The 15,008-nt window shown below is 46.1% G+C and overlaps 4 protein-coding genes and 1 non-coding gene across 5 annotated transcripts; 2 read left to right on the top strand and 3 right to left on the bottom strand.

Moving 5' to 3' along the window:
• The first annotated feature begins 512 nt into the window (after positions 1-512).
• Positions 513-1,853, top strand: GGS25DRAFT_359177 (zinc knuckle-domain-containing protein). Its single transcript, XM_049258119.1, has 4 exons — positions 513-530; positions 696-809; positions 861-996; positions 1,049-1,853. The coding sequence occupies exons 2-4, from the start codon at positions 743-745 to the stop codon at positions 1,740-1,742; spliced, it is 897 nt and encodes a 298-aa protein (XP_049114522.1). The 5' UTR covers positions 513-530; positions 696-742; the 3' UTR covers positions 1,743-1,853.
• Positions 1,827-2,787, bottom strand: GGS25DRAFT_359173 (cwf18 pre-mRNA splicing factor-domain-containing protein). The gene has a single exon (XM_049258118.1). The coding sequence runs from the start codon at positions 2,642-2,644 to the stop codon at positions 1,964-1,966; it is 681 nt and encodes a 226-aa protein (XP_049114521.1). The 5' UTR covers positions 2,645-2,787; the 3' UTR covers positions 1,827-1,963.
• Positions 2,788-2,902: 115 nt separating this feature from the next.
• GGS25DRAFT_498352 (uncharacterized protein) lies at positions 2,903-6,570 on the top strand. The gene has a single exon (XM_049261692.1). It carries the CDS (start codon positions 3,289-3,291, stop codon positions 6,385-6,387), a length of 3,099 nt encoding a protein of 1,032 aa, XP_049114520.1. The 5' UTR covers positions 2,903-3,288; the 3' UTR covers positions 6,388-6,570.
• A 1,157-nt stretch (positions 6,571-7,727) lies between these two features.
• On the bottom strand, positions 7,728-10,821 carry GGS25DRAFT_359145 (fungal-specific transcription factor domain-containing protein). Its single transcript, XM_049258117.1, has 4 exons — positions 10,532-10,821; positions 8,794-10,467; positions 8,387-8,729; positions 7,728-8,331 (listed from the first exon to the last, which is right to left on the bottom strand). The coding sequence occupies exons 1-4, from the start codon at positions 10,654-10,656 to the stop codon at positions 8,269-8,271; spliced, it is 2,205 nt and encodes a 734-aa protein (XP_049114519.1). The 5' UTR covers positions 10,657-10,821; the 3' UTR covers positions 7,728-8,268.
• A 2,274-nt stretch (positions 10,822-13,095) lies between these two features.
• On the bottom strand, positions 13,096-13,181 carry GGS25DRAFT_t72. The gene has a single exon. It is a non-coding gene; the product is annotated as a tRNA-Arg (tRNA).
• Between the last annotated feature and the right edge of the window lie 1,827 nt (positions 13,182-15,008).

The raw sequence follows: 15,008 nt of genomic DNA, 5'->3' as shown, positions 1-15,008 counted from the left end.
TGTAGGTATGTAGTAATAACCTTGGAAGATTGGGGAGCGTTCAATGTTAAAATAAAATAAAAATGGCAGGGCTTGAAAACGTCTGTAAGTAGCTAATTTTACTAGGCAATTAGCGAGTTAGCGCCCTAGTTTTACCTACCGGTAGGAGCCGTGTCAACCTGGAAGCGAATTAATCCCCTGATTGCGGCTGGCTGACGTCTGAGGTTTTGCTCTTTCGATGCTTACCCAGCACTGATCATTGAGGTACATCCCTGTAAGTAACTAATGGGATTTCAACTGATGGCACTCTGTGGCTGACAAGGCTTGCACGGCCACAATTTATAGATAGTTCAAGTTACTGCAGTGATATCATTGGCCACTGATGATGTGTATTTCGAGTTGGAAGTTTCAATATGTAAATACATCCATGATCCATGTCGCTACAGTGATACTACATATACATAGGTACAAACAAAGCTCTACATGGCCATGCCTGGCATCAATTGATCCATGAATTCATTGTTCGATATTCAATGTTCGACGTTCTCACTGTAAGTACTGAGCAGCAGCACTGAAGCCTTTCACACAGACCACAGACCAGAGAAATAAATCGTGGAAAAAACACTTTTTGTTCATATGCATATGGATACCTGAATATCTCAATTAAACACTGTCATCATTCTTTCATACCGAAACACCTCCTACATACTACATAGGTATACATACATCCCACGCCATCTCATAACGAATCAATCTCGCAGCCATGTATCGACGCGACCCAACAAAGGCGACTCCCGCTAATGTCCAATGCCAAAAATGTCTTAAGAAAGATATGTGTACACCATCAAACTTTCTTAAGCCTCTGCTAACCTTCTCAGCACGTCACTACTCTTATGAATGCAAGGCTTCAACACAAGAGAGGCCTTATGTCTCCAGGCCCTCACGCACCCAGCAACTCCTCAACCCCAAGCTTGCCCCCAAACTGGCTAGCGATGTTCAAGACGCTCTAGCGAAGCAGTAAGGGTACTCCCGACATTCTAGTTTTGAAAATTTACTAACCAGCTTACAGAAAGGGCGTAGCCGATGAGGAGCTCGCTAAGCGAGAGGCTGAGAGGGCCAGGAAGCGAGAGCTGGAGGACAATGACTCAGAGGGAGGGTCTCCTAAGCGAAAGAGGTCGGTTTCGTACGACTCCGTATCCTCTATCTCTACGAGAGGATCGCTTTCACCACCTCGAGCCCAGCAAGCTTCTACTGTGGTACCAGACTTCCTTATAGAAGCATCAAACCGGCCACCACCACCACCACCAGCAGGCCGAGCCCCTCGAGAGCGGTCATATAGCTCGGATAGCGATTCACAGCGACGCTATTCGCCAAATCCTCCCAGACGAGCCAGGAATGATAGCCGGTCTGATAGACCGAGTCGAAAGCCGCTCTCGCCAACGCGGGGTGGCAGCCCTGCAACGGGAGACGAAGGCCCATCCAGTCGGCGTAGAGGATATTCTCCAGAGTCTGATGTGTCACCCCCGCCTCCACGTGAACGACGACGGTACCGTTCAAGGTCTCCAGAACCATCAAGAAATCGTGACAGGAGCCCGCCACGACACTCGGACAAGCGAGGCAGTCGAGATCCCGTGCCTTCTCGTGGAGGTGGTCAAAGACGGGGAGGGGCCCCGCCAAGGCGAGAACGGGAGCAACGTGATAGGAGTTTGAGCCCTTTCTCCAAGAGATTAGCTCTGACACAGGCAATGAACACGAGTCGTTGAAACTTGGGTATCATAGTCTTTAATTTAGTCTTTAATTCGGCTCAGATCAACCATTTCTAGTGAAGTCTACCTACTTGTAGACTAGACTACTTGTATGGTAGTACCTGAATACCTAGGCATTATTATAAATCCATCTTTTTTGCCAAGTCCATGAATAAACCAAAACGCCGTAGCCATGCAAACGATTCTTCCCTCGAGGTCCTGATTGAGATTGTTTTATTTTATATAGCATCTTCCTCCTCCTCCTCGCGCTCTTTCCGCTCCTCTTCCTCCTCCTCCCTTTCCCTCACCCTTAGCCCTTCCACCAGCGCCACGCCATCCATACCCGCCGCCTCCACCCTCCCCCCCTCGTCATCGTTCTCATTCTCCGCAATCGGCTTAGCCGTCTTCTTCGCAGCCGCCGCCTGCGCGCCCGTGATGCGCTCCCGAACCAGCTTCGCGATCGCGTTGTCCGTGCGCACGTTCAGCACCTCCAGCTTCTTGTCGAGGTCGCGCTTGAGGTCCCAGTTCGGCTTCTTGGGCTGCAGCTTGAACAGGTCGATCCCCTTGTCGTCCTTCGCGTCCTCCGCGGCTTTGCGCTTGATCTCGGCTTCCATCTCCGCTGCTTGCTCCTCGAGTGTCGGACCTTCCATGGTGAGTGTGGGCGGAGCCTCGAACCCGAGTTTGGGACCTTTGGTCTCGGCGTCGTAGTTCCGCCCGGATAGGTGCAGGCGGGCGATGGATTCTACTTCGGTTTCTGCGGAGGGTTCTGGAGCTGGGGTTGCGGAGGGAGAGGCGAGGCGGTCTGATTCGGGGGGTGCGATCTCGTCGGCGGGTTGCTTGCGCTTTAGGGACTTGAGCTTGGCGAGCCGCGCCTTGCGGTCGTCGGCCGCGGCGCTGAGAGCTGCTTGTGATGTTGACATTTTGATGAAGTCGTCAAAGACTAAAGAATGAATGAATATAGGGCTTGTGGTAGTGATGGCAGGTTGAATTGGATTGGATTAAAATGCCACACCTAAAAAAAAAAAACACATGTAAGTACATACAACTTGGTAATGGACCTTCAATGCTTGCAATTCAATGTTGCTGGCTGATTATCATTTATCGATAAGAAGTTTTAGGGACCGATAAAGAATTTTAGTTGACAACCCACATGGCATCTACCTATTAAAACCACTAATCTCTAAAGTTAGTGACTTTTTGGCTTTGCGATAGTAACATAATTGCATTTTAGAGCTATTAATTACAACATCAATCTTGAATCTTGTTCTTGTTTTGTATATTGTGCATGGTTCAAGAACAAGATTCCTTTCTTGTTCCTTTTTTTTCTTCTTCCTTTCTTTTATAAACTTCTTCGATACGTATATAACTTACTATGTACATGTTCCCTACAATACATGTTGCGCCTGTGTCTTAGTAGACCCTTCAGTCCAAATATTGAATCCTTTCGCGAGAGAGACCAGGACTCTAAGCATTATTCATCCACGACCATAAAAATGCCCTGTCAACCTCATGTCGATCGAAGCCCTCTGCTAGCTACATTCACGATACCGACTTACTTGCGATCATGTCCACGCCATTCATATGTCGCAAATGTATAACCCGACTTGCTCAGTCCCGTATGGGCTATATAGGACGACTGAAACCGAAGCGCCTAAAACTACACACTCAAGCGACATCAACGTCGGTACCACCACCAACTTGGACAATTTTAGAAGAGGAACAGAGGCGGGAGTCTATAAACCAGCAAAAGCCTACCACTGGTCATGAAATCCCTGTGGCCAGACCCAATCAAGTACCCGGTTGGCAAGAAGTTCAAGTTCAAGAGGAATCGGTAGCAGAACGAGGAGTGGCACAGGAGAAGCGTAAAAGAAGGGGCAGAAAACGACGAAGACCAGTCCCTACGCCGCTAGCTTCATCTTCACAAGAGTTAAAGGCGAAGATATTAAAAGCAAACGGAAATTATCGCATTGTCTTCGACGACCTCGAACATATATATCAATTGTCGCGGGAAGAAACCCGTCATACAGTTGGCCAACTGAAAAGGCTGCTCCGGGAAGCATGGGAATCAAATTCCCTGGAAAGGGCAGAAGCGCAACTTGATTTGTTCCATGACTGGAAGAATCATTTCAAGTTCTTAAAACAGACAATCAGCCTTGCTTCTGCCAAGCTATCTTTCAAACTATCTGCCAGGCTACCTAATGCGGATTTTTGGATGACTGTGTCGAAGCAAGGTTTGGAGACTATGAGGGATACATGGCACAGATCGAGCCAGGAGAAGCGCGAGTCCTTATGGCCACGTGTAGTAATGGCCGCATTCCAAAGCCACCTCAACTGGGTGCCAGTTTCCTTTTTATCAACGTTTCAATCTACATCGTGCCCAAGCTACATCGTCGAGGATTCGGTTTACCTCCTTTTCCGAATGCTGGATGACGATAAGATCGCCAAGGGCAACCATCAACAACTTGTCGAGCTCGTCATGTTCCTCCTTGAGAATTGTCCTCCAGGTTATATGGTTCTAGAGCAGATGGTGATCCGGAGGGTTATGTCATTGATATCAACTCGTCAGCTGCTTGGGCTTCATGAAGCTCTTGAAAAGATCGAACATCCGCTTAGCTCCAATACACTTCTCCATTTTGCAAGTCGGTACGCTCATACAACAAAATACAAGGTACAGGCTGCCGAAGTCATTCATTCTCTCGCATCTAGGCTCGGGTTCGATATAAACTCACCAGCGGCTGCCAGTGTTTGTACTTCTCTTCTAACCATATACGATAAAGAAAGATTGCCGAGCGGTCACGCTGCGCCAGACGAGCTTTTCAAGTTGCTGCTAGACTCTGGGTTTCGTCCCAATCTACTAAACTTATCTGCCCTGATGCAAAACTTCTGTGCTCGAGGACATATTGAGACCGCGTGGAGTATATTTGACCTCTTAATCAGACGTGGCATAGAACCCGACATCAATGTCTTCTCGATCCTCTTGAACGGGTCCAAACTCACCCTTGATATGGCATATTTCGAACGCATGTTTCATATTATCGAGTCTCGAGGAGCCTGGACTCTATATCTAGTTAATGATCTTCTGGATTGGATATACCGATACAATGAGTCACAGAAGGAGCATCGGCGGAGGCAGCGAAAACACATTGAGGCGTTGCGGCTGATGGCCAGAGTGTATACCAAATTCTTCCGCGTGGAACAGCTACAGAAACTCACCTTGTTTCCCTTAGAGAACCTACTTCTTCCGAGAAGAGGTGGTCGACCCAAAATGCACATGCTAGAACTTGCTGAACTAGCTGATACTCTGGTGCAACGACCAGATGCCCTGCTTATGAAGCCGGATACTACCACTTTATCAATAATGTTCAGGGCCATTTTTCGAGTCCTTAAGGCTCCAATGCCTATAAGGTTGTATTACCGCCATTTCATGCGTCTCTTGTACCAGCGCGATCATACATTAGTCAAACTCATCAAAGAAAAGGGAACTCTAGTCCACGACACCTTTCTACGAGATATATTACAGTTCTCCAGGGCCCTAAATAATGGCGTTCAAATGGTTGAGAAAATGCAGGCAAACGCAAAAAAGGAGCGAGAAGAGTCTGGGGAGAACATAATTCATCCACCACCGTCAGTCCACACTTATACAGTATTGATGAATGGCCTGAAAAACCATAAGCGCACCCAAGCGGTGGTAACAGTGCTAAACATGATGATTAAAGAAGGTCTTACACCCAATGTCGTTACATGGAACATCGTCATTAGGGCTCTCATTCAGGACGGTTACCTTGTCCACGCTGTCAGGGTTGTGCGCTTTCTGGAGCATATCGGCATTGAATCCCATTCTCGTACAATTTATGAATTTAATCGTCTGAATGGAGCGAAAAGAAAACGGGTGGCTACACTAATTCAGGCTTTACGCAAGGAGACCATCAACTTCAACGAACCACGACAATTTGCCGAATATCTACTTAGTATTTGGGAGGCAGATGGTTCTGAACAGCCGTTTACACAGAAGCGATACCAAGCTCCAACTTCCCCATCAATAAAGGAAGAGGTCCAGAAGATACGTACAGGCACAACCAATGATACAAATGAAGAACTTCCTAAGCTTAAGCCTAGGTCCATAAGCGAGGCAGAACAGAAAATCGTACAGGAGAGTTTAAAAGAACCTTTAGGCATAGCCTCTGCTACAGGTAGCGAACACGAACCTGGAACCAATCAGGAGGAGCAAAAGGCACCTTTGGCCCTCGCCTGTAACCCAAAGGAAGAACTCCCCAAGCCTAAGTTTGGGCTCACGGATCAGTTCAGACCACCCGCTCCGCTGGAGTCGACTCCCCTGGGATTGAAAGCGCAACCTCCGAAGAAGATGCCCATAGGAAAAATGCCGGTTCTAGACAGGGAACTCTCCAAACTCAAGACCGACGCTGAGAAGTCCGGGGGCCAATCCAAACAGACGGCTGCATTCCGAGCACCAGATCCAAACGCAACTCCCATAGGATTAAAACGGGACACGTCGAAGAAACCGCTAGGCATAGCCCTTGGTGAGAAACCCGAACTCCCGCCTAACCCTATCCTGGCGATCCCGAAGCCGATCGGCCTGTCCCGTGCCCCGGATAAAGTGGTGCTCCCTTGGGTTCGCAAGGGGGGTACGGGTATTGGTGGGTAGATGAGATGGGTCATCGGGTGGGTTATATAAATACCATATAGACGGGAGAGAGAAAGTGGTTTTCCCCTCGAGTTGTTAGACGTAGAGGTAGCGGATCTAACTGGCTGGGAATGTGTACCTGTATATACCGTGTATAGTATCTAAACAAATACTACGTACAAATATATTCAAGCGATAGCTCCGTCGACTGATACTTTTACTAGAAGTGTTACTTGCCTAGGCTAGGTAGGTACGATACTTAGTTACATTGTCTTCGTGATAGCCTCTCCTCTGCACACATATCTCTTTCATAGGTACCCCTTTCATACCCCTTTTCTATAGGTATGCGCACCTAGTAGTCAGTCACAATTGAATCGAATCGCCACCTACCTACGTATCTACCTATACATACATAGGTACCTAGGTAATATACAATCCACCCGCCTAAGGGGAACCAACCATCTTACCGAGGCACCTAGGCAGCAAAGAGGTCTAGACGTTTTTTTTTTTTTCTCTCTCTCTTCCGCCGCGACGATGGACATCGTTTCTCTCTACTACTACTACTACTACTACTACTACTACTAGCCTTGGCTATTTTATTTTACTTGGTTACCTATACAGTATAAGTCGGAGTAGGTATGAGAGAAAGAGCGAGAAGAAGAAGAAGAAGAAGAAGGGGAAGGAAAAGGGGTACGGGGTGAGAGTTGGGGGGGAGGGGGGGGGGGGCTCTATTTCAAGTCTCTGTATCCCGTGTGCTGGCTGCTGGAGCAGCACTTTGCGTGTAGGTACGTTTTCTGTATGTATGTATGTAAGTAGGCCAGAACAATGCCTACCTACCTACCTACCTACGTATGCAGGGGTGAATCGCGAAAGTACTGTACAATACAATACATAACTAACTAGCTGAGGCTGGAAAGCGAAACTCGGTTGTTCCAAGCGAGCATCTATCACAATTACCTAACCTAGTACCTACCTACCTACATACCTACACACTGACTGACCCAAATACATACCAACACAGTAACTACTTCGTACATCCAACTAGTTAACTATCAGCAAAGAGAGACAAGCTCCAGTAGTTACTGTAGTACTAGCATAAATAGGTACCAAGCCTGTTATAACTACATACCTACCTATACATAGGGGCCACTACGCTGAAAGAGATGCCCATTCTAGGTACCTGCCTCATACTAGCTATTTATTAGATAGACAAAAAGAAAAAGGGAGAGGTCATTTCCAACGATCTGTACCTAGTTATTGGCCTAATATATAGGTACCTACTTCACTGACTGTGTATTCTAAGGGGAAGGGTTTACCCAGAACAATATCATCTATCATCTAGGTATCCGCATTGCCCAGGCTATTTCTTTCTATTTTCTTTTTCTTATTAAAAACCACGTAGAGGATGGATTACTAGGTAGGTAGTATTACCATTATAAGGAGCCACCTGCCGACTACTAGCTACCTCCCTACACCTTTCTACCTGGATAGTACCTAGATAATAGGAGGTAAATATATCTATCTTCCTTTCAAAATATTTTTTAAAAAAACAAAACAAAACAAAACAAACAACACCCCTGCTACCTTTTCAGTCCACCAGACGCCATGGCGCCCGTAACGATGCATGAGCATAATAGAAAAGTTCGCGTCTAGGTCAAAGCCAAGTATCTATACAGGGTACACAGGGTAGACACAACAAGAGAAAAAAGAAGCAGGTAATCTAATGGTGGTTGACAAATACAACAATGTTCGCGTCATTCGCCTGCGTTCTTCTCAACACGAGTACAACATCAAACATACAAATCCATGGCTCTACTACTAACGGCGAGATAGGTGGTAGATCGATCGCTGATTCACCACAGGCGTGGAAATGTGATAATAAATTTTCGGATGGTGAAACTTTTAGGGCATAGTAGTTCTAAACCCGCTGTCTGGCCTGTCCAGAAGGAATTGGTCGATAGTGCCCTGCAAATAAGTGAGCAAAAACCCAGATCAGAGATAGATAGCCAACGATTCTTACCCAATCGACCGAGCTGTGATTGTTCAGCACGGTATCTAATGGTACGAAGTCCATGGAAAAGTCTATGGGGAGTATCATAGAGTCGAACAACGTAGACGAAGGCGCTGGCTGGACATCATTGTTAAGCAAACTAGCCAATGAGCCATCCCGAACCTCAGGTTTTGGAGGTGGAGGAGGGGGCGGGGGTGAACGAGCGGTAGCAGGATCTTGCATCGAAACCTTGCGAAGAATAGCACCAACCACTCGGGTAGCATGAGCTGCGTCCTTGGAACTATGCCTCCTTTCGGACCACATCTTGTAAGATGTCCCCAGAGCCTTAAGCTTTCTTGATCGATCGGTAGGACTAACATTATCGTCAGCAGATAATAAAAGAACGTCACCCTCGCATTGCCTAGCTTATAACTTACCTGCTCGGTAGATTCTCCGTTAGATCAAGACATAATATCATTGATGCGATCAAAAAGTCGTGGAGCGTTAGAGCCGAAAGCATATATTTATCCTCGTAGATCCGGCCCCCTGGTCGGCTCTCCGCTTCGTACTCGGCGTGTAGATCTAGGATCCGGAGGGCAGCATCCCGACAAGTCGTCCGTGATCCATCGTAATTAGGATTATCTTTCTCGCGATTTAGATAAGGTCTGTGCAGCACACAGAGACTCTTTAGAAACATCATTTCCAACATGAGGCGATGCATGATGTCGTATGTCTGGTCCGTGAAGCTATATGACCGGACAGGCTTAATTTGTAAAGAAGCGGGAACTTGAGCGTGGTACTGATGTAGTTCATCGTCTAACTTCAGCACTTCTTCGTACGGCGGAGGGTGGATCGACAACGCGTAACGAATCACTCGGCGCAACAGTCGGCATAATTTTGATTTGTAGCACAGGTATAAAGTAGACGTGGGCTCAGTAGGGGGTCGTGGCGGAGGGAGCGTCATGACATTCTCGTCAAAGTCGGAATCATATAAATTACTTGGCGACTCGGTATCGCATTCGTCGTCGCGAATGACCGGGGGCATGCCAAGCTGAAAGGAGAAAAGTACATCGAATACTTCGATGAAGAAAAAAGCTCGTCTACGAAGCTCACCCTCGAACGGTGTGACGTTGGAGAGATATTTTGGATCTCTATGATATCCCATACGTTGCGCAAGCCGGGCAACCAGTCCAAACTTGGCCCATAAGCTTGAGTCGATTTCCTTGTTCTTCTGTAACTCTGTATAGCTATGCAAGAGAAGCGCTTCGATGCAGTAGGGTTTGCTAGATAAGTAATCTCCGGATACCAAACACTCAGTCGCTAGGGCATTTAGATTGTCAGGCATGCTTGCTTCAGACTCATCACTTTCGCCCTTCATTATCGAGATTGATGCGGCAACCCAGAGCATGGAAGCCAGGCAGCTAATCCAAAGAAGGCTAGCCGAAGACGGATCTTCCCAGAATGCATCGTACTCTCTTTGAAATTTTGTGGTATGGATATATGGCGCTGTGGTGAATTTATGACGAAAGTACAATAATATGAGTGCATCCGTTTTGCTTCGAGGTGGTAACCGCGCAACAGCTTGCGACAGAGTGATAGGTGGTAGCTTGCCAAAGAGAACATCCAGACCAGCTGAGCACACTTTCTGTGGTGGGGGTGAAGGGGTAGGGGCATCGTCCGACTCATTGTCCAAAATCCCTTGGATGTCGTGAATGCTTTCTAGAATAGAAGCCCAGTGAGTAGCGCCGACATAGCTATGCTCACCAAGTGCAGCAGGCAGAAGGGGTCCGCCTGACGTAACTACGCTCGGTGGTGAGCCTAGATCAGAGCGAGTCTCAGTAGTGTCCGTCCGTTGGTCTGAGCTCGAGGGTGTGTCAAGAGCAGGCTCCCGACCCCGAGCTGTATAAACTAGGCCGTTTACCATTTCCTCAAGCTTCTGAAGACGGACTTGCAAGACAGGACGAGACATGGGCTCATGTCTCGCCCGGGCATCTACCTGCGGACGCGAATCGGCGCGGGTCTTGCGAGAGGCACGCGGCGCATACTCGCAAAAGTTGGCCTCGCCGCTCTTGACACACCTTTCACATGGTTGCTGACGGTCGCATTTTACTCTATAAGGGGGCACGGTAAGTAAGAAGGGGATGGATGGTGGGGGATAATAAGGAACTCACTCACTTGCGTGTACGGCAAAGTAGACATGATACAGGAGGACGGTTGCGCTTTTGAATCTTGCGTTGAACTCCTTCGGTCGGCTGTGCGCGAAAGACACTTGTCTGATAGCTGGCGGGCCGAGAGTCCATGGCGCCGAGCTGGAGTTTGGGGAGTTTGGGGAACTTGAAACTGGGGACTGGACTGAACTGGACTGAACTGGACTTGGGACTTGGGACTTGGGACTTGGGACTTGGGACTTGGGACCTGGGACTTTGAACTTAGGATTGGTTATACTGGTAACTCGTGGTACTCGAGGTACTTTGATTGAAAAAGGATTCGGAAATAACCTCAGCTCAAAGCCTCAGCGACATGTAAATTGTGCATACAAAACATCAATGATACAGGATTGCGAGGACTTAAGAAGATTCCTGATTGAGAAGATGTCCGGTAAGGGGGTACTAAGGTAGGTAGTATCATGGATGACAAAAAAAACAATAAAAAAAAGGTTACAAGCGAATACCTTCAAATCACAAAAAAAAAAGGACTTCCTTCAATTAACCTTGGCTGTGGCCGTTGGAGTTTACCAAGGTTCAAGTCTTCTAAGCTTCCAAAGCTCAGTGCAGCAGTGCTATGTAGCCCTGGAGGTATGTATGCTACTAGGTAGTAAGTACCTACTAGATAGGTACCAATCATTCAGGGATCTTTTTTTCCCACGGTGCCACCGGTGCCACGGTGGTTATCGGAAACAATGGGATCCGTATATCCGGATAGAGTGAGAACTTTGTAAAAGTGAACCTTGAATTGATGGAGATGATATTTTAAAAAAGGGTACAGTACCTGTGATTTTGATTGTCCTTGGAAACTCCGTTGCGCAACATTGAACCCCCTAGGCTTTACATGTTATGCAGGTGTATTGTACTTGCCAGTTCCTGCCTGGGCTACTTATTTTAACCTATTAAACATGCTGAGACCCAGCTGACCTTGGCTCCAATTAATAAGTCATGGTCATTTTTGGTCAGTTTGGTAAGCAGCTCCTACCAAGTAGAGTCTAGAAGCTAGAGATACAAGAGATACAAGAGATACATCATTACTTACCTAGGGTAGGTCACTTCTCCTTCTGGCATTTGCGACCGACGGACATTCTTCGGCTGGATTTAAAGGTAGCTCCGCATATTACCATCAACATTTGCATGCACCAGCGATACATGCAATCGCGCCTGTACGGCACGGCACAGTAAATAATAACTACATATATGTACTTGTAACTTGGTACTTCATACTTTACTTTTCAAATCTTCGTATCGGTAATAATTTTTGAACCTACACTTCGCATTTCGTATCATTTCGTACTATGTACGCATCTCGTACACATAACAGGATATTCCCTACCGTTAATGCCGTTTACTGTGACTGGCTACTAGTTACATGTAACATTCAAAGTCCGATTAATACACAATCTCCATATAAATTCCTAATGGAGTATGTCTTACCTCCATCACGACGCCACCAAGGGGTGTGAAATACTATGTACGGTAACTATCAATACTAACCTAACCTAGATATGTAGCTATATAAATAAGCCTTTGGTAACTCACGACTTCGAAAGAGGCATGGAATCTAGCCTCCCCTTACCTCTTTGAGGAGACGACTAGGTAAGACAAAGCTGACTGTCTTAAATGCTGTGTATTACAATTTACCAAGTTGAGCATAGCCTAGCCTGCCACCATCACCTACCACCTACCGTCTTTCTTCGGAGGCTTAGGCCTTCCCCCTTGTAGCTTACTGTGTGGTTGACATTGTGTAATTAAGCCCGGCACGATTGGAGGCTAGAGACCGGAAAACGCGGTAGTTTGAGAAATCCATAACCCGGCAGTATTCATTCCGACAGCTGGCCCTCCTCTGCCACACCCGGTGCCCCAAATCTGAATTTGCCGGCCCCGGCATCTCCGGTAATAATACTATTGGCCCGGATTGCTTCACCCGGTGTAGGTGTAACATGATGGACACAGGTTTATATTATTGATCAGACAGAACTGCTCCAACTCGATTTTACGTCGATATTTATTGCTCCTAAGAGGAATGCGGGCAGTGACATGTTAACTATATCGGTGTCTATATAGGCTTATACAGGTGTTTATTACTTTCGTTGCCCATCCGCCATAGCCCGCTCGCTCAAAATAGTCCCGCGGGAGATCATGTAATTGAAACTTACACGTAGGGAGGAGGCGATCCGAGAGCATCTAGGGATGGAGCCGCATGCGCCCAGCCCATGTATTTGTCATGCATCCATGACGCACTAAAAGCACAGCGGTTGATGTCCTGTCCACATCTTTAACCGTGACAAATTAAAGTGTTTTACGAAGAGGTTTGATGTTTATCATTTATGATTGCTTGGCCTCGCGCTTACGTATTTCATGCGTATAAATACTACTTACATAAACGCGGTTTGTTTACTTCAGACTTCAGTAGGCCCTTCTCCCTTCTGTTGTCCAATTCGCGAGCAAAAGTTATTTGAACAGAAGGTTATCATATATGCCTACCTACATGCGAGAGAGAGAAAAAGAAAAAAGAAAAATAGAAAATCTAATCGAGCTCAGCAGGGATCGAACCTGCAATCTTTAGAGAGTAGTGATTTCAACCGAAATCTAACGCCTTACCATTAGGCCATGAGCCCGGATGTTTCTGCTTGATGTTGTGAAAGTTTGTGCCCTAAAACTATACTATAACCGATGTTAGTGAAGCGGGCACTTTTTGGTAGATCGGGTCAGTCAGTGGGTCCTCTTCGGGAGGAGCCCCGATCTTTTCACGAGCACAATCTCTTCCGAGTCGGACGTGTGGGTACTCGCCTAGGTACGAGGTGCTAACTAGTTCTTTGGCAGGAGGTAGATGAACCCAAGTGCCCCCCTGTAGATCACCTCAAACTCCCCCCATTTTAGGCCTAGTGTCCCGCTATAAAGCCCACCCAGAATGGGGCTCGGTCACACGAAAATCCGGAATTTAGCTAGCTGTAATTGGCCACATGCTTTACAGGGGCCCACCTGATTATTTGAACTTTCGAGTCTTATTTTTTTGAGTTTTGCCTTTGCACCCAGGTACAAAGAAAACGGGCTGCAAAAAGCCCAAGCTTCAAACCTTCAATCAGCCCAAGCTGCCGCTTTAGTGCATCCTATATCATTGGAATCGCCTCAATTAGAGCTTCCAAACAATATATGTTTCAGATTAATGCGATATCTGAATCTGAAGTTATTTGAATTTAAAGATTAAGAAGCACCTGAAAAAAGATACATCTGTAATCGGTACCTTGATCACGTGATAGCCCTCGGCTAGCGTTAAAAGTGCTTACTTCATTCAACCCCGAATAACTTCGCAACCACTGGTCGCATTTCTTTGAACCATATATCATTTGGAAGCGCTAATTGAGGCGGTTCTAATGATACCGGTTGCATCAAGATGCGTCTATTGAAGGAAAAGTTATTAAGGATAGTATGTTAGAGGCTAGCTGGAGAGCCCGGACCAGCGCTATGTACTAGGGTGCGGATAAGCCTCCGATAGCAATTTATTTTTAATTAATTAATGATTAAATAAGAATCAATTAAAAATCAATTTATAATTAATTTGTAATTAATTATAAATTGATTATAAATTAATTAAATTAAAATTAAAATATATAAAATATTAAACTTAATAATTATTATAATTATCTTTTAAAGTTATGTTTATAATTAATTAATAATTAATTATGAATTTTTTGTTTTTGTAAAAATAAACCTTAAGTGACAAAAAGTTGAACCCAAGTGCCTAAAAAAGCAGTTAAGCCCAAGTGCCTGTCCGAATGAGGTATAGTCGTCGGCCCAAAATGGGGGGAGTTTGAGGTGATCAACAGGGGGGCACTTGGGTTCATGTACATCCTCGTTATTTGGGAGTTCAGTTCAGTTCAATCAAGACGGTGCCAGCGTGCACTCCTCCAGTTTCCTCCCTTACATAACTCCACAACATATACCCGCTCCGCATGAGAGGAGATAGTTTGGATAACGAGATAGGACTAATAGCTGTTCTTGTTACTCTATTCACTTTCCTTGCGTATCTAGTGTATGATGTGACTTGAACTGCATGCACTACCTACCACAATCACCTATCATTGGGAATCTTACATAGTACCTGCGATAGCTATAAATCCAATGACAAAATAGAGCAAATTACCTGCCTAAAAATTCAGAGAAATGGGATAAAAGGGGACGCACACCAACTCAAACCAATTACGTAATCCGATAACCCTGACTTTAAACCGTGATTCGACATTACTAGGTAGTAGGTACTGTGTATGCACCTAACTAATAGTTACCTATCATACGTGTGTAATGGAGCCAGCCGGAGCTAACGCTCGTCATCTCTACTACTGATGTACTATGAGGTAGTTACCTACTACCTAGTATGTAGGGCCCAAAAATGCGGAGGCCGAAACATTAAAATAAAAAGCACAAGTGGAGGCGGGCACGGCGAA

The sequence above is a fragment of the Hypoxylon fragiforme genome (assembly GCF_022984875.1).
Source record: "Hypoxylon fragiforme strain CBS 206.31 chromosome Unknown GGS25scaffold_7, whole genome shotgun sequence".
NCBI classification, from domain to species: Eukaryota; Fungi; Ascomycota; class Sordariomycetes; order Xylariales; family Hypoxylaceae; genus Hypoxylon; species Hypoxylon fragiforme.
Note: the sequence above shows the minus strand (reverse complement) of the source record. Positions and strands in the feature narration are given on the sequence as shown.